The sequence below is a fragment of the Myotis yumanensis genome, unplaced genomic scaffold (assembly GCF_028538775.1).
Source record: "Myotis yumanensis isolate MYYU_CA2020_CCGP unplaced genomic scaffold, mMyoYum1.0.hap1 SCAF_10, whole genome shotgun sequence".
Lineage (NCBI taxonomy): Eukaryota > Metazoa > Chordata > Mammalia > Chiroptera > Vespertilionidae > Myotis > Myotis yumanensis.
The window spans coordinates 61,637,201-61,657,339 of NW_027223761.1; the positions used below are offsets into that span (position 1 = coordinate 61,637,201).

Sequence of the window (20,139 nt, forward strand, 5' to 3'; positions counted from 1 at the left end):
GTTTTGAATTTAGAGGCTGATGACGACATATGTTTTAAAAAGTCCCATATTGCTTATGTCTGAATCAGCAGGAGAAACACATTCCTAAATAGTCCACAGTTTTGTTTGCTCATTCTACAGGTTTTCCAATTTCCCAGTGAGTAGGTAGGGTTTTAGAACTATTGGTAAAAGCCACCTCAGACTCATTGTATTAAAGGTATTATTTGAAACCGAAAACACTTCAGTGAAAACCAGAGGCCTGACTTTCATCCTAACAACTAACCACCTGAGATAAGGGCTTGTGTGCACAAGCAGTTTGCCAGCACATTTCCATGTGATGACACATCCTGATCACCGGCTTAAAATGACTCCTCCATGAACAATAGCCTGGGGGCAAGCAGTCTGATGTTTTTCTTAAGGAACCAATTTCTATTTTAATCAGGATTTTTTGTTTACACTACTAAGAAACCTAACAGAATGTGTAACAGCATATTCGCATGAACCTGTCTGTGTTTTTCTTTTGCACGGCTTATGCTCCTAAATGAAACGAGAACCTTATAGATGCCAAAGATGTTTGATAATAAGCATTTTTTTTTTAAGTTGAAAAACAGTGACATTTATTTATTTTCATTTCACATTAAAAATGTTTCTTTGGGGCCCAGCCAGCGTGGCTCAGTGGTTGAGCGCCGACCTTTGAACCAGGAGATCAGTTTGATTCCCAGTCAGGGCACGTGCCCAGGTTGCAGGCTCGATCCCCAATAGCGGGGGGGGGGGGGGGGGGGGGGGGGGGGGGAGTGCAAGAGACAGCTGATCAATGATTCTCTCTCATCATTGATGTTTCTATTTCTCTCTCCCTCTCTCTTCCTCTCTTAAATCAATAAAAATATTTTAAAAATGTTTCTTTGGGGGAGAGATAATGTTGTATGATTAAGAAAAGGGCTCTCATCTTATCCTTCATTTCATCTTTCTAGATGACCAGCATGGTATCCTACCTACTCGATGCCCAATCAATATTTATTGATTTAATAAATCAGAAGGCTCTAAAAAAAATCTAGTTTAAAGTAGTGACATTTCTATAACTACATGGAAATTTATAAGTACAGTTCGCCCATTTGATTCTTTTCTCTCACTTTCAAACATTAAACGAAATGTTACTTGCTTTAAACTTCTTCAAGGACTTCTTTTTTATTATCTAAGGAAACAGTAAAAGATTTTGACATTGCCCAGCCAAGTGTTGCTCAATGGTTGAGCATTGTCCCATGCAGCATGAGGTTGCCAGTTCGATTCCTGGTCAAGACACATGCCCGGGTTGTGGGCTCGATGCCCAGTGGAGGTGCGCAGAAGGCAACCGATCAATCTTTCTCTCTCACCCATGTTTCTATCTCCCTCCCCCTTCTCTCTCTGAAATAACTAAAAGCATGTTTTTTAAAACAGAGGGAGGAGGAACCAAAATGGCAGCTTAGGTAAACGCCAGTACTCGCATCTTCCCACAAGCACATCAAAATTACAGGTGAGACACAGAACAACCATCATTCAGAACCACCTAAAATCCAGCTAAATGAAAGTCATGTAACCAGAGAATTAAAGAAGAAAGCACATTGAGACTAGTAGGAGAGGCAGAGGCAGAGAAGGGGCTGGCCTGACTCCCACAGGTGGCATGGTTTTCATCAGGAGGGATATCTTGGCTGAGAAGGCCTCCCCTGAGGAGCAAGGGATCCCAGCTCCACACCGGGCCCCCAGCTCAGGGCTCCAGTGCCAGGAAGAGAAATCCCAGTAACTTCAGGCTGTAAATGCAGCGGAGATTGTGGCTGAGTGACATGGAAGCTGCTGGAGTTCCAGGCAGTTTCTCTTAAAGCACCACTGAAAGACTTACCACAACTCACTCTTGAAAGGATTCAGGGGAGGAAATAAATTATCTGGCATCAGGGTAAAATCTTGGGGGCGGCTTTCTCCCATACAAAAGTGCTGAGACCTCCCCCTAAACAGACTGGAAGGTACTATAGCTGAGTCTCCATCAACCTGGCCCACACTGTTCACCTCACCCTAGTGATTCCCTGAGATTCTGCCCCACCCAATTTGTAGCCCCACCCAAGTGGTTTGCAGTGTCTTTCATATGAATGGCCTGTCCTGGCACAGGCGCTTCAGACTTTCCTAAAAGTTCTTAAACAAGCAGCAGTTGGACTCAGTGCGCCCCATATCTCTCAATAAGTGGCCCCAGAACCAGCACTAGCAGAAGCTTGCCAAGGTTCACAGGTTGGCCTCTCCTGGGCACCTCTAAGCCCAACACAAGTAGCAGCCATTTGCAGGTCACTCTGTAGGTCATGCTGGGACACCCCAGGCAGGGCACAGGCAGTGGCTGACTTTACACCTCTGAGGAGGTCCCAGAGCCAGTGCACCTGGTGGATAACTTTAGTCCACGCCTGATTACAACTCTACCACATCCATGAGCAACACACTCAAGGGGAAGACTTGGTGAGCACCAAAGCCCCACTGAAGCAAGTCTTGCTCCATAGAGGTGTCTCCTGCACAGCAGCTCTTTCTCTGTAGTAGCAGCTGGTCCTCATAACCAATTGGCCTGGGGTCAATTCCTCCCAGTAATACACACAGCAGTCAAGGCTCAACTACAACAGGACAACACACAAAGCCCACATCAGGCACACCTAGAGTGCCCAGCTCAGATGACTAGGGAGACTGAGTCACTGGGCCCTACAGGACACCTACTACACAAGACCACTCTCACAATTCCAGGAGACATAATAGCTCTACCTAATGCATAGAAACAAACATAGGGAAGCAGCAAAAATGCAGAGACAAAGAAACATGTCACAAATGAAAGAACTGAAAAAAATCTCCAGGAAAAAACCTAAATGAAATGGAAGCAAGCAAACTACTAGTTACAGAGTTCAAAACACTGGTTATAAAGGATATTCAAAGAACTTGATGAGAGCTTGAGGGGACTTAGTGAAATTTTCAAGGAAATTAGTGAGAACATGAAAGACATGAAAAAGGACTAGTCAGATATGAAGAATACACTGACTGAAATGAAGAATAATTTGTAGGGAATAAACAGTGGAGTAGAGTATGCTGAGAATCAAATCAGCAATCTGGAATATGAGGAAGCAAAAAACACCCAAATCAGAACAGCAAAAAGAAAAATGAATCCAAAATATGCAAATAGTGTAAGGAGCCTCTGGGACAACTTCAAGCATACCAACATTTGTATCAGGGTGGTTCTGGAAGGAGAATAGAGGGAGCAAGAAATTGAAAAGAAGAAATAATGACAGAAAGCTTCTCCTACCTGGTGGAAGAAATAGACATACAAGTCCAGGAAGCACAGAGTCCCAAACAAGATGAACCCAAAGAGGCCTACATCAAGACATGTCATAATTAAAATGCCAAAGGTTAAAGACAATGAGAGAATCTTAAAATCAGCAAGAGAAAAGCAATTAGTTATCTATAATATAGCTCCCATAGATTATCAGCTGATATCTCCACAGAAACTTTACAGGCCAGAGGGAGCAGCAAGACATTATCAAAATGACGGAAAGAAAGGACCTACAACCAAGATGACTCTACCCAGCAAAGCTATCATTTAGAATTGAAGGTCAGATAAAGAACTCCACAGACAAGAAAAAGCTCAGGGAGTTCATCACCACCAAACCAGTATTATAAAAAATGTTGAAGAGTCTTCTTTAAGAAGAAGAAGAAGAAAAAAGATAAAAAATATGAACACTAAAATGGCAATAAATACATATCTATCAATAATTAAATCTAAAAATCAAAATAAATGAACAAGGAATCTAATGAACAAAATACACTTATGAATAAAACAGAATCAGAGGCATGGAAACATGGAACAGACTTATGAATCTCAGAAGGGGAGAGTGGAGCAGGAAGAGATTAACCAAAGATATTATATGCATATATGCATTACCCATGGACGCAGACAACAGGGTGGTGCAGGTCTGGGGTGGGGCAGGATGTGAATGGAGGAGGGTAATGGGGGGAGGAGGGGGAAAGAGGGCATATCTGTAATACTCTCAACATAAATATTTTTTAAAATAATACATAAATAAAAAGAAAGAATGTTTATTGGTAAAAAAATGCTTTTTGATTAACTAATTTCCTATAACCCTAATACCTTAATAGATTAATCAAACTTTTGTATAAAATTTACTTAACCTGAAAATTAAATGTGCTACACAGAGAAGGCTTAAAACAAATCATTGTTTAGCATTGCTGAATGGGCCCAAATCTAATCTTAAACCAATAAGTATCTCTTTGGCTCTATCTTGGATAAAAGCATAATAAATATCACTCAACTCCCACTTTCAATCTCACATGCAATTGTTTATATTTTATAGGATTTTCTGGTTTTCTCTGAGGTACTGACTAATCTAGATTATAGAATTTTACCCACATGTTGGAGTACCCCTTTCCAACTGACCCTAAAGGTATATTCATGCTTCTTGTCTTTGTCTTAATATGTCCCTGATTTGAGCTTCTCTCTGACTCTCAATTTTTGAAATTAACTTGTATTTTCAATTATTCAATAAATCTGAAGATGGTGGCCCATAAAGCTGTATTCATTTACATCTATGAGGGACCAAAATGGCATTCTGATTTCATGGTATTAGATATTTGACGTTCTGAAAGGAATAATAGACTAGAGGACCCTAGAGAACTATTCTCCTGATTTATTTATTTTAATTTTTTTTTTTTTTTACCAGAAGTACCTCTATTATTTAAAATAAAAAATAAAAAAATTGAGGAACTTGAAACTGGCCATGTGTTTACCCAGAGCCCTAATTTTCTTGGGTACTCTAAGAAGTGTGGGAACCAAGCAGTTCAGTTTTTAAGAAAATATCTGGGTCCTGGTCAGTTTGGCTCTGTGGTTAAAGCATCGGCCTATGGATTGAAGGGTCACAGGTTGGATTCCTAGTCAAAGGCACATACCTCAGTCTCAGATTCCCTATTGCAGACACATTGATTGGTTGCCTCCTGGTAGAAGCAAGTGCAGGAGGCAACCAATCAACGTGTCTCTCTCTCACATTGCTGTTTCTCCCTCTCTCTATCTCCCCCTGCCCCCTCCCTCCCACTCTCTCTAGAAATCAATGGAAAAGAAAAATATCCTCAGGTGGGAATTAAAAATATAAGAAGAAAATATCTGAGAATGGATGGGGTAGATGCCATATTAGATGGTGGTTAAGAAGAGTCTTGAGTCTACTAGCCTGGATTCATATGCTAGTAGTACCATTTGTTAACCAAATGGCCTGAAACAAGTATTTAACTTCCCTATGTCTCAGATTATTCAGATGTAAAGTGAAAACAGGCTTTTCAATAGTACCTACTTCATAAGGCTATTGTAAGGATTAAGTAAGATAATACCTTTTAAGTCTAGCATGTAGTAAACCCTCAATATGTGTTAGCAATTATATTGCATCCCAATATATTTTATTTCAATATTAGAGGCCTGGTGCATGACATTCTTGCACTGGGAGGTTGTGGGGGGTTCCTCAGCCTGGCCTGGGCCCTCTCACAGTCCTTAGCGCAGAGGCAGGAGAGGCTCCTGCCATGACCGCTGAGCTCGCCAGCCGTGAGCCCGGCTTCTGGCTGAGTGGCGCTCCCCCTGTGGGAGCACACTGACCACCAGGGGGCAACTCTTGAGCTGAGCGTCTGCCCCCTGGTGTTCAGTGTGTGTCATAGGAACCTGTCGTTCTGCTGTTCAGTCAATTTGCATATTAGGGTTTATTATATAGGATATCCTTCTACCTCTGCCTGGACCTGTGAGGAACTCATGCAGGATCCCATGTTCGTTAAGAAGTCACACTGCGCTTTAAAATTCCAACCACAGCACTCAATTCTATCTAACATCAATCAAGCTTGGTTCTGGTCTAATTCCATGATCCTCAGGTAGACATGATATTTCCAAAGTAGTTGCTCTGGCAAAAATAAAGCTGACAATTCACCAGATTATAAACATTCTGGAAGTAAGACAGGTTTCTCTTTTTTTTCTTTTGGAAGTGCACTATCTTGATAGTCTTATCTGAAAAAGTAAAAGTGGCTACTTTCCTACAGAGGGAAAAGCATTTTTGCCAAATGAAATGAAAAATTTACTGTTCTCTGTTTCTTCCCACAGTATCCGTAAATATGCTGAGGCCGTTAATTTGACCAGCTGGTTTTTGAGACCCTGCTGAAATGAGAGATGCCCTCGTTTTACATTTCCCTCAAATTCTACCACAAACCACACTTCTTAGGAGAAAAAAAAAAAAAGTCGCCATGTAAGCATGTTTACCTTCAACAGACCAGGAAGTTGAAACTTGTCCATAAATGATGACTCACCATTGTAGGTCTATAAAAGTAAAGGTGCTGGTCTATGGAAAGACAGCAGCCTGCAGGCACAGCCATTCAAGATGCACTCAGGTGTCCTGGCTGCCTTCCTCTTCTTGAGCTGGACTCCTTGTTGGTCCCTGCCCCTTCCCAATGATGAGGATGACGAGGATCGGTCTGAGGAAGACTTCCAATATGCAGAGGTAGAGTATCTTGCCAGTCCCAATGGTGCGAAATATATCATAAATGCCCTTCTCTTTTAAAAGCAGGGTATTTTGGTCTCTTTTCCAGCGCTACCTCAGATCATACTACCATCCCCTGAACCCCGCTGGCATCCTGAAGAAGACCGCAGCAAGCTCCATGGTTGACAGGCTTCGAGAAATGCAGTCTTTTTTTGGCTTAGAGGTGACTGGCAAACTTGACGATAAGACCTTAGACATCATGAAAAAACCAAGATGTGGGGTCCCTGATGTTGGTGAATACAATGTTTTCCCTAGAACTCTCAAATGGTCCAAAATGAACTTAACCTACAGGTAAACCAATGGCTATGTCTCTTTAATTTTTGTTAGTTTTCGTATAGTAGTAAAAGTCTAATTTTCAGCATAAGCTACAGATGAAAATAACATCAATTAATGTTATCGTAACCAGCATTGATTTTTATTGTAAATTCCAAAGTATTTCTCTTAGATAGGAATCAAAATAGAAATAAATTAAGTTTAATAAAATTTGCAAATATAGCGCATCAAGCATATTTATTATGACAATACTAAAAAGAGAGTTTAGCAATACAATTGTAAACTTTTAGCATGCAATATAAGTTTTATTAAACATCTGAATACTTTAAATTTAAAATACCAAAAGGTCAGATATTTGGAGATACTCATAATGGCTGATTGAGTGCTTCATTTTAAATCTTTGTATGACATCATAATAAGTTCTTTAAAATTTATTAAAGAACTTTTAGAGAATCGTTGCATTTTGAGTTGAAAAGCTATATTCTAAGGAAACATATTCTAAAATGGTTTTCACCTTCTAAAAATTTAATTGAAACGTTTTCTGTTGAATAGAATTGTGAATTATACCCCTGATATGACTCATTCTGAAGTGGAAAAGGCATTCAAAAAAGCCTTCAAAGTTTGGTCTGATGTGACACCTCTGAATTTTACCAGACTTCACAATGGCACTGCTGATATCATGATCTCTTTTGGAACTAAAGGTAATGATGCAGAATCACTTTTGAAATATTTGTATGTTCTGCTCCTTAATTGCCTCTTAGTTTTTAATTTCTTCTTTAAGTCATCCATTACTTTTTACGAAATTCAACAAAAATTCACTGAGCTGCTGTGTTAGGCACTACTGGGTATAATTAGATTCTGAACTCTTGTTTTTGTGCAGAGCATGGCGACTTCTACCCTTTTGATGGCCCCTCTGGTCTGCTGGCTCATGCTTTTCCTCCTGGGCCAAATTATGGAGGAGATGCCCATTTTGATGATGATGAAACTTGGACAAGTAGTTCCAAAGGTAATATTTCTTATAAAGATATAATTAATGATTACTAGGTTAGAACATTAATAAGAAGTTAAAAAGTATATACATTATACATAAAACATATGAATTATATTTGGTATTTGATTTTCCAAAAGTATAAAAGCTTATCTTATTAATTTCCACAAATGACATTTCTCTGACATTTCTATTTAACCAATGTGAAAAGTAAAAAATGAGCAAAATCTACTTAGTTTAGTGATTTGAGGGACACTAACTAACTTTGAAATAGGACCAAAAAATGTCTTTCTGTCAACCAAGGTGTTTTTACTGTAGATTGCCTTTTGGTTTGTTAGAGAAATACAGTTTATTACAAATATACATCTAAAAACTATTAGAGCTGGATATGTAGGTCATAGATGAATTGGATGCGAGTTGAAATAGTTTCTTTCCCACCCCCTGATAGAAATATTAATAGCACAACTCCAGTCAAATTTATGTTCCCTGTTATAAGAGTTACCTATTTCAGATTTGTCTATATCATTGATTTTATAAATACCATTAAGATACCAAGAAAGTTCTTACTGCAAATAGCATGAAATGGACCAGATGGAAGTTGTATTTAACAGAGAAAAATTAACTTAGCTTTGAATAAATCAAGTCAGAAGTTGAATCTTCAAGGTTCAAGAGAATTGGAAATGTTTATTTCAGAAAGAAACCTACAAAAAAAAAAAACCCCACAAATTGTTACAACTAGGTCTTAACTTTGAAGATGTATTGACCCTTAGTTGTGACAACTAAAAGTAGTCTTCATAGATAGCTAATTTTTATTATTCATTTAAAATCAAAGTAGTATCTTTTCAAAGAGTAAAATTGGGCCTTGAATGATTAATGTCTCAACTCCAGTGCCTCCAATCTGTCTTTGGAAAGAAAGATAAGAATGTACATATTTATGTTCTGAATATTCCATAGGTAAGAATGGTTTTAGGAAGAAAAAATAATATTTAGTATTTTTAAGATAGAAGATAGAGTCACAATAAACCTCAGTTTTAGGTTTCTGAATAAATTCTGGGTTTAAAATATTTAATTAATACTGGTAAATCCACAGGTAAACCAGGATTAACTTTTCAGCTAAAGGCCAAGAATGTTATCCATTATTAGTCATTTCAATGACAAATCACTGTCATTCAGATTATGTGAACTTTGCTTGCTTTTCTGGTCTGCAACATTTACTGAGTTAATTATCCATTTTCTTCATGCATAGGCTATGGTAGCAAAGGGAATTTAAGGTCAATCTGAAACCGCTGGCTCCAGTTTTCATGTATTCTTTTTCTTTTAAACTTTTTATCTTTTTCCAATTTAAAATACCAGTATTACAAGGCTAATCAGCTGGTGGAAAGAATGACTTAAAGGAAATAATGTAAATACAGAATCATAGTAGTCTTTTAAAGTAGAGGGGGGTTGGCCAATCATTTTACTAGTAAGGATTTCTGTTTCTTTAAACTCTAGGGTCTAGAGATATTCTGAAAAGGATTGTTTGTTTGGAATTTGTTCACAGTAGATTCTTAGACCCTCTTTAGTACACACTCCATCCCTGGTAATCTTCCTTTTGGATGCTGCCTAGTATTTCAATTATGTTCTACATAGCGTCCTATATACTAGTACAGGATGGGGCAAAAGTAAGTTTACAGTTGTTTGTATGGAAAAATAATACAATAATCCTATCTAATAATAGACAAATAGGGTAATTGACTGTGCCTTCGCTATGCCTTCCATTGGCTAATCAGTGTGATATGCAAATTAACCGCCAACAAAGATGGGGGCTGGTGGAGCAGCGAGGCCTGATGTTTCCGGGGCCGGCTCCGGCCAGAACTCGGCCAGAGCGAAGGCCTGGGCCCCTGGTGCCAGAGGCAAACCGGTGCCAGCAGCGAGGGGAAAGGAAGGCCTATTGCACAAATCTCTTCATGCAACAGGCCTCTAGTTAATAAATAATAATACAAGAATAAACTCGGTGTTTCACATATATACTCACAACTGTAAACCTACCTTTGCCTCCACCTGGTTTGAACCCCCATGTGACTCCCACGACTCCTCATGTAAGGTTATCACTGTTCACTCTCCTCACCTGACCTGAGAAAACTGAGAACAAGTCAGGATCGCTAGTAAATTCTTCTTATTACCAAGTTGTTGAAAGCAATCTGTTGATATTCTAATTATGTAAGCAATTATAATGAGAGCACTAAATTATTTATAAAGATTAAACCGATTCTTGATTCTTCCTTCAAGCAACTGAAGGTTAATTTTAAAAAGTGAGTGAAATAGCCAAGAGAGAGGAACAATGACATACAAAATAGATGAAGAAAATAACATTTCTTCCATTAACTGCTCATTGGAGGACCTTGTTTTCTAATTGTTTCCTTGTTTTCTTACAGGCTACAACTTGTTTCTTGTTGCTGCCCATGAGTTTGGCCACTCCTTAGGTCTCGACCACTCCAAGGACCCAGGGGCCCTCATGTTTCCTGTCTATACCTACACTGGCAAAAGCCACTTTGCGCTTCCTGATGACGATATGCAAGGGATCCAGTCTCTCTATGGTAACTCTTTTAAAAAAAAAAAAAATATATATATATATATATATATATATATATTGGTTTCAGAGAGAAAGGGAGAGGGAGAGAGAGCTAGAAACATCAATGATGAGAGAGAATTGTTGATTGGCTGCCTCCTGCAAGCCCCCTACTGGGGATAGAGCCCGAAACCCAGGCATGTGCCCTTGACCAGAATCGAACCAGTGACCCTTCAGGCTGCAGGCCAATGCTCTACCCACTGAGCCAAACCGGCTAGGGCTTAACTCTTAATTTATCAGCTTAAAAGCAAAATAGATTTATACATTTATTTTCTAAATTATCAGTGAATTTGCCACTACCGCCTTTGCCATTGTGGCTTTGTTAGTAAAACCTGGGAAAACATGCCCACTTATTCTTTCCAAATAGAACGACTTGCTTAAGTAGAAAATATTCCATTTTCCAAAGTTTTCATAACTCTTTATATTTGTGTTTTATACATTGCAAGGTACATTTGATACTCTCAAAACACCTCTGACATAAGAAGGGCAAATATTTTATTCCCCATTTAACCAATGAAGACACCAAGCCCTGTAGATTTTACAATTTTTTTATATTCTCACCTGAGGATATGTTTATTGATTTTAGGTAAAGGGGAAGAGAGAGAGAGAGAGGAGAGAAAGAGAGAGAGAGAAACATCAGTCAGTTGCCTCCCATATGTGCCCAAACCAGGGATTGGATCCACAACCTACAACATGCTCTGATCGAAAATCTAACTCACAGCCTTTTGGTGCCTGGGACCATGCTCCAACCAACTGAGCCACACCAGCCAGGGCCAAGCCCCGTACAGTTAAATAGTATATCTACAGCTGGGGGTGAAAGGGAGATCTTAACCAGCTTTTATAAATTCTGGGCATTCTTTCGACCACTCTGGTTTGCCACAGTAGAACTATTCAATTGGCTTGTAGTAGTTTTTAATCAACATCTACAGTGACTATTGTAAAAATATCTTTCTTTTTTCCTTCCAAATTTTTAATAATATTTACAAAGTAATTAAGCCTAAACTCAAACAAGAAAATTAGCCACCAAAAATAGAGTTTAAGCCATAGTGCACGGTCATCAGTGTAAAACTCCTAGGACACAGCTCAGAAAACTTGCTCATGCACCCAACCCATTGTTTCCCTTCTGGATTTCAATCTACTATAGCAGCTAGTGTAGGTGTGAGCAAGCACTTTGTAATTATTCTTCCTACAATATTGTGACAAAGGGACTTGATGATTGAACTCATATGTACTAAGCAGAGAAAAGGCAGTTTAGAATAGTCATTGTACACTGCACCTCTTTTGCACTCATGTGAGCTGGAAAGTTTACAAACACGTGACAAGTCATGTTAGTGCTGCTGAAGGCCTGGCTTTTCACTGAGAGACAGCTGCACGGTGGGAAACTGGTGAAGCAACATGAGCTGATGTTGACAGCTGGGAAAATAGGCAAGAGAAAGAGCCAAGATAAGGGCTTCCATAGGGACGATGGGCCATCAGAAATGGCTTCAAGAAGAATGTGTTTCTCAAGAGCAGTCTGTCAATAGGTTGTGCAAAGCATGTGGAAAGTTTCCTCAGCACCCCGCGCCCCCCATTTCTATCATCATCCTCCAGAAACATAAACTTGTATTTCAAACGAATCTCAAGGGATTTGAAGGATGAAAGCAGAAGGGGACGTCCCACCTGCAAGACCTTGGTAACCCTGGGGGAAGGAAGTAAGATGACATGATATTTAGTCCATTATGTAGGAGGAAGAGGATGTACTGCCTCTCCTACTCTCCATTAGCAGGACCAGGTCATCAGTAAAGTTCTCCTCGGCAACTTCTTTCATTTATATTTGATTGCAGGTCCAGGAGATGAAGACCCCAACCCGAAACACCCCAAAACCCCGGACAAATGTGATCCCTCCTTATCCCTCGATGCCATTACCAGTCTCCGAGGAGAAACAATCATCTTTAAAGACAGGTATTCTTGACATTATTTTATAAAATCTGCATGTAACAAACATCTGTGAAGCTGTTTCTGCAAAATGCCAAAACATCCAGTCAGACTTCCAACGGTGACGTGAACAGTGAACATAATAGAACTTTGAGCAGTGTATTTTCCTATTTCAGATGAAATAGCTAATAGATAAATGTTTATTTTTCAATAAATAACCTTAGCATTGTACAGATTTTTTAATATCTTTGGTCTACTCTTCTTTATAAAGGTAGTCAAGTAAAAGTAGAAGTCCAACTTATTTATTTAAAACACAAATATTGGAATTAATTACCATATTAGTGAACTGTTACTCGTCATGGCTCCATGAATTCCTTTTGGTGTGAAAGACTTTGCACCAGGTACACATGTTGGAATATGCTTTACAACCTAAACCTGTAGGCAATGAAAAACGAAATATTTAATTTTTAATTTTAATCTGCTTATAAATATGCTTATTTGTTCATTTATTCATTCATCAGTTAATTGTTCCCTCACCTGTGACGCGCTAGCATTTCTACACCCTCTATTACAGCTCTAGTGACACTGTACTATACCCCAAGTATTTTCTCATTCAGGTTCCCCAGGCCATGCGACCTTGGCCAATGCAGTTTATGTAACTCGTGTTTTCTTTCCAGAGCCCTACACAGTGCCTGGCATATTTGTTTTCCACCTGCAAGATCTGCAAACTTGAGCAAAGCATCGTCCCAATCCACAAAGGACTTATAGCCTTCACAAAGGCTCTGTGAGACTTTAAATTTGAGTACTGCTGGCTAGAGTTAGGATAGCAACAGCTTGGATAACTGGCACTTAAAGGGAAATGCTTTTCTCCTTCACAGGTGATAGAGAATGTGTCTAACTTGTCTGCATTGATATAGAGACAGGTGTCTAGCAGGATAGAAATACTGCACTTACAAAGTGACAGAAAACTGTATTTTTATTTTTGTGTTAGATTCTTCTGGCGCCTGCATCCTCAGCAGGTTGACGCGGAGCTGTTCCTAACAAAATCCTTTTGGCCAGAACTTCCCAACCGTATTGATGCTGCGTATGAGCATCCCTCCCATGACCTTATCTTCATCTTTAGAGGTAAGCTTTCCACCAGCTAGGCCTCCCACGTAGACAGTGATAAACTTGATGATACCAAAGACTTAGTGAAATGATCACTCCTAAAAGTACACCTAAATTAAGAATCAAGTATAAAAAAAATGGAAAAGAGAAAGCACCTGAAACTTTTTTACCAAATATCCTCAGATTTGACAAATGGGAAGTCTACATTATTATGATAAGTATATAAGGGTATATATACACACATATATATATACATATACATACACTATATGATGAATACCCACTTTTGTTTCATAGCAATCATGTCAATTTTTTTCTATTTCCTTTTAAAAGTTATTTACTGAGCAAGCATTTATAACACTGTATATTTTGAAAAATTGAAAAATGTTAGCCATAATTTCCCCCCTGAAAAGTCTATTTTCTCACTTTCTTTTCTAGTTGTTCACTCTATGTAATATACATATTTAAATATTGATATTCCCAGAATATACATTTAAAAATTCTATTTGTTCCCTTCACATAAAAAATCATAAAAAATTTCCAAATTGTCACTCCACCTTCATGATCATAATTTATAGTGGTTGTATAGCATTCTACTGACATTGTTTCTATTGTTTGACTAATATAATTAATGCTATAATGAAGTTATTTTTTAGAGGTGGAAATAACTTTTTATCTCCTATAAAAATTGACTTCTCAGTCTAATTTACTGTTCCTACCATGCTTCTTATTCATGCAGAAATCTTAATGTATTTTTCACCCAGTTTTAAACTTAATATTCAGAGGAAATAAGTTGACAAATTAATTATTATATTTGGTTGCTAGACTCATAATTAGGAAATTAGAATCTTAAAACTTATTTTTGTGTGAAGAATGCTCATATTTCTATGTTTCACAAATATGGTGACCACCAAAGCTGACTAATTTATTTCTAAATAATTAATTGTGGACCACAAATACTGACTTGTTTATTTTTAAATGTATAAGATGGTTCTTTCTTTGTTAAAATAAATGTCTATATGAATCCTAATAGATTACCTTGGATAATAAGACCATCCTTTCACTTTTTCTAGGCAGAAAATATTGGGCTCTTAATGGCTATGACATTCTGGAAGGTTATCCCAAAAAAATATCTGAACTAGGATTTCCAAAAGAGGTTAAAAAGATAAGCGCAGCTGTTCACTTCGAGGACACAGGAAAGACCCTCTTCTTCTCAGGAAACCAGGTCTGGAGGTATGGCCGCCATCTTTACTGACCCATTATCTTGTGTTACAGAGGCAAAGTGAGTCTTGTCCATCTCTCGGGACTTTAAGTTATTATCTCATGCATTATTTAAAATGTTGGACTGTCATATTAATTTCTGTTCTGTGTCAGCTCTTGCACGCAGCCTCTCAGACAGAGATTTTCAAGTTTCAAGTCCTCTTGAAAATACACATATATTCATATAATTCTCACCACTCTTCTTTCTAAGCCATTGGTTGTAACTCAACTGTGCTAAAACTATCTTTTTTACACATAGATGCTAAAACCATCCTTAACACAATAGAAAAGTATTCAATTCATTAACATATGTTGATTTTTCTCTAAGAACACTTTCCTAATAATCTACTTTCAAGCAATTTGTGAAATGGAAGTAAACTTCTGTCTTTACAAAGATGGCCTTTTAGCCAAGTCAAAAAATACTCACCAGACATCCACTATACACTCAGTATTGTAATTCCTTATTTTTAAAATCTACTAGATGTTTTAAATGAACTTAAAATTTTAAAACTTGTCAATTTTCAAAGATACCATTATATCGATTGTATTATTTTTAAGTACTTTCTAAGAAATACAACCTACTTAAGTTTTTTTTTCTTCTTATTAAATAGCTATGATGATACTAACCATCTGATGGATAAAGACTACCCCAGACTAATAGAAGAGGACTTCCCAGGAATCGGTGATAATGTAGATGCTGTCTACAAGAAAAATGGTAACTAATTCCCTTGCACTGGCCATAATGGAGTACTCTATAGTCCCTCAAACTCATTCCCTTATAAAGGATTTTTACATAGGACTTAGATGTGCTCATAAACATTGCCATTAAGGAGTTAGTCCGTCCGTGTGACTACTTCCACAGACAGCAAGCAAAAAATATCATGCTTAGCATAAATGAGAATTTTACTTAATGATTGTCAAACCTTAAACACTATCTGAAACCATGCTTAAAGATGCCAAGATGCAGGAGTATTGCCATAATTCAAATGAGGGGTAGAGTAGGGAGTACTTTATATATGAAGATCAATGGCTATCATAATTATATAATGATTTTTACTTTAATTATGAAAAAGGATATAACCCCCAACTTAAAATAAATAATATCAATACTTCAGGCATCAAAACAAGAACTCATGAAAAGACAACTAACTTGAGGTGATAATTTAGGTGAGCTGGGAAACTTTAGACCTTTCCCCCTCAAACTATAAGCAATATAGTAAAGTGTTAGCAGGGTTTATAAAGATAAGTAAATGTTGGCATATTTTTTCAAAAATGTCATCTGGCAGAATGGGCTTTTTAAGAGTAGCTGGAGTAAACTCTTACTGTTTTCAAATTTAATTTTTCTTTTTTTGGTCTTTTTCTTATAGGTTATATGTATTTTTTCAACGGACCCATACAGTTTGAATACAGCATCTGGACTAACCGTGTTGTTCGGGTCATGCCAGCAAATTCCCTATTGTGGTGTTAAGTGTCTTTTAAATGTTGTTATTTAAATCCTGAAGAACATTTGGGACAAGGATTCAAGGATCTGGGAGGGAGGGGGTGAGGAAGGGGCAGATATCAGGGAAAGCTTCGTTCTGTGAACAAGCTTTAGTAAGTTATCTTTGACTATATAATATCTATATGGCTATGCGTGGCTGGAACCACATTGAATTTTAAAGTAATAAAATTCAATTTCTCTAAGGATCATTTAATTTCTGTGTCCTATATAGAAGCAATAACTGACAATATTTCCCAGCATCAAAAAATGAAACATAAATGGTTTGTCAAGGAGAGTTAGCATAATTTTTAATATATTTATAAGGAAATTTTGCAACGGCATAAGTATATCACATTTATATAATTAACAAGTCATCTTTGTCAAAAAATATAAAATAGTATAAAAATAGAATTTGGGGGGTACCATATGGTAGCTATAGAAGAATAAAGATAAACCAAAGGGAAGTGTCTGTAATAAATATATTGTAAACAACTTTGCAAAGATGTAATATGGGTTTTGCATTGAAGGATTTGGGTGTATATGTACCTTTTCATACAGACACTAAAGCCATATCAATGTCACTAAAGGTAGGAGACAGAGACTAATAATGAGGACAATAGATGAGACCTTTGGATTCTGTTTAATTTTACTTTTAACAATGACTCAATGGCTACTTTCAAAGAACACAAATATCTCTTTGCTTATTTATAGAAGTTAAAGAGAAACAATCTCTCTGTATTCAAATATTTCAGGTCTTTCAAAAAATCAAAGTAAAGTATTAAAATTGTTATAAAAATTATCTAAGATAATTTCTCATAAAATTATTGGAATAAGATTAAAAGTAGCATTTTTACCCTATTTTTATCAAGACAATTGTTTCAGTTGTCTAATTTACCTTTGGTATATAGGCTATCTTATTTATAGATATAGACAAAATATATCTTATATATAGAAAGGAGGTATGTTAAGACAGAGACATCAAGATGAAGAAAACAGTTTAAATAGATTGTGGTCTTCCTGAGGATTTGCAACAATGTCTTTTTCTCTCCCTTTAAAACAAATTCCTCAGTACTTTTTACAGTGCCTGGCACTTGGCATTTATTGAATATATGAATGGCTATCGAGGGGTCTGAGAGATCTTATTTATAAAAACTCAGGCAAAGAAAAGAAAATGTGTTATGTTTGCAAAATGTATTAGGAAGAGTTTATATTGTTTATAATAAAAAAAGATATTTTCAACACATGGTGTTATATTTTGTCTTTTGATGTATTTTAAGCTTCTCTCATTAAAAAAATGTCTAAATTATCCCTTTTTCTTGAGAATGTTTCGTGGGGACTAGAGCTCACTCACTATTTTAGTTTCATTTTGTTTTGTTTGTTTGCTTTTTGTCTAAATTCAGAATTTAGAATTCTTGTACCAGACTATTTTAACTAAAATTCTGGTAGAGTTTGGTCAGCTTGGTGCCAGCTTCCCTAGAGAGTTTTATAGAATAATGAAGTGGAAGGAGCACAGATCTGGAGTTGTAATATTTACTCAGTAATGAACTTCGCATGTAACTTTGGACAGGTCATTTAGTCAATTTGGGCTCTGCTTTCTGATGTTTAAAAAAAATTAGAGGATTAGCAGCTTTGGTAAAGCTGGGAAAATATGAGGAGGCAGGAAACTCTAATGAGGAAGGCAAACACTATCTATTAAGGAGCATCAGGGTCCACTGAGTTTAAGAGATTAGGTCCCTTCTGTTCCCTAAACATTGCCCACCCCCAAACATTGAATAAGTGCCTGTTAAATGTAGGCACGTAAAATGTTGAGATGAACCAGAAAAACTTGGTCTTTAGCCCTGAAGAGCCAACACAATTAAAATTTATTAAGTGCTTTTTCAGAGGAGCAGTGACCACTTGCTGTGAGTTCAGCGAGAACTGCTGATTTCTTTCTCCAAGTATAGTCCCCAAAGTCAATCTATGCATTTATTATCTTCCCTGACAATTTAGTTTGATTTCTGATTTTTAAGGTTTGCTATTGAAGTTGAACATAATCAGTCCACCCATCCATATATCCATCCATCCATCCACCCATTCATCCAACCATCCATCCTTCCATCCATCCATCCATCCATCCATCCATCCATCCATCCAATAAATATTAATTGAGCACCTAAGTAAAGTAGATTCTAAGGTTACAATGAAGAACAAAACCTCATTGCTTTCATGGAGCTCACAGTCTAGTTGGAGAGACAGATATTAATCAAATAAGTACAAATTACAACTGTGATAAAGAAAAGGAACATGGTGCTCTGAGAGCATATAAAAAGAGAGATTTTATCTACTGTGTATGTAGGGAGAGGGGCACTGTAGGGCGGCTCAAGAAAGGCTTCACAACTGAAGAGATACCCAAGCTCACACCAAAGGTGAGCAGAACTGGGACAGGGAAGGGAATCAGGGAAAAGGCTCCAGCTCATCTCTCCAGACTCGAGTGCAAGTGTATTTGCCCAGGACCTCAGGTTTGGCAAATGCACTCCAATGTTTGTGGACATAGTATGGCTTCTCCTAAAATATTCCCCTTGGTTTCCTCAGGTTGCTCATATTTTATAGTGGATCCTGTGAGAATTAACTGCTCAACTCATAATGATCTCTTCGTAGTTTACCTCACCCCCATTGATAAGCTCCAAATAGACATTTGTTACACTGCACTTGAGTTCAATTGAAGCTGGTAAGTAATAGATTCTTTCTCAGATAACAAGGAGGGAAAGTTTGAAAAACCCCTGAAAGTGAACCACTCTCCCAAAGGTTTGTGAAATAGGAGCAATTGAGAAGATCCTATCTACACTAATAAAAGACAAAGATGCTAATTGACCATACCTTCGCTACACCCACCAGCCAATCAGAAGAGTATGCAAATTAACCCAACAAAGATGGCCATTAAATTTGCATACTGCAGGTGGGGCAGACAGCGTGAGATGCCGCCCGCAGGATCCAGGCCGCAGATCAGGGACCAGGAAGGCGGGGCGGGCAGTGCCAGATGCCACCCAAGGAGGGGAAGCTGGTGATCGCCCCAGCCAGAAGCCTGAGGCTTGGGCAGGGGCAGAGCCTGTGACCAGAGCGGGCTGGGGGGTCCCCTGCCAGGGCCTAATGCCCCTGTGGCCTGGGCAGAGGTGAAACCTATAATCAGAGTGGGCTGGGGATCCTCTACCCAGGCCTAACACCTTAGCCAGAGTCCTGAGGCCTGGGTAGGCAATCAGAGCAGGCTGGGGTTCCCCTGTCCAGGCCTAAGGCCCCAGCCAGAGGTCTTAGGCCTGGGCAGGTGATCGGAGTGGAGTAGGGATCCCCTGCCTAGGTCTAACGGTCCTTTGGCCTGGGAAAGGACGGAGCCTGCTATCTGAGCAGGCTGGGGGTCCCCTGCCCAGGCCTAACGCCCCAGCCAGAAGCCTGAGGCCTGGGCAGGGGCTGAGCCGGGGATCAGTGTGAACTACAGAGGAAACACCTTTTCTGACTGCTCATTGGCTAAGCTCCCCGTACACCACTGGTAATATTCTTAGTAACTTTGGTAATAAGAATCCAAGAAGGTGATCTAGGGTTTTTCCACCTCACTCCTGGAGAAAAAAAAAGAAGGTCTGCTGCTGGAGGGGCTAAGAAATATCATATCCTGCCCTAGCCAATTTGTCTCAGTAGATAATGCCTCAGCCTGCCTACCACAGGGCCTGGGTTCAATTCTGACCAAGGGCATGTACCTAGGTTGGCTCTTCCCTGGCTGGGGCCCAAGTCAGCACTCATGCAGGAGGCAACCAATCAAAGTGTTCCTCTCACTTTGATGTTTCTCTCTGTCTTTCCCTTTCTCTTCCACATTCTCTAAAAATCAATGGGAACATATCCTCAGGTGAGGATAAAAAATAATAATAAAGAAATGTCATATCCTATGAAAGACACATCTTGAAAATGCCTAAAGAAAATTGTCATTTTTTCA

At 38.3% G+C, this 20,139-nt stretch overlaps 1 protein-coding gene across 1 annotated transcript; it reads left to right on the plus strand.

The window, feature by feature from the left end:
* The first annotated feature begins 6,392 nt into the window (after positions 1–6,392).
* On the plus strand, positions 6,393–17,412 carry MMP13 (matrix metallopeptidase 13). The gene is made up of 10 exons (XM_070426906.1): positions 6,393–6,512; positions 6,601–6,842; positions 7,377–7,525; positions 7,705–7,830; positions 10,227–10,388; positions 12,244–12,361; positions 13,326–13,459; positions 14,515–14,674; positions 15,313–15,416; positions 16,069–17,412. The coding sequence occupies exons 1-10, from the start codon at positions 6,393–6,395 to the stop codon at positions 16,167–16,169; spliced, it is 1,416 nt and encodes a 471-aa protein (XP_070283007.1). The 3' UTR covers positions 16,170–17,412.
* Positions 17,413–20,139: the final 2,727 nt, after the last annotated feature.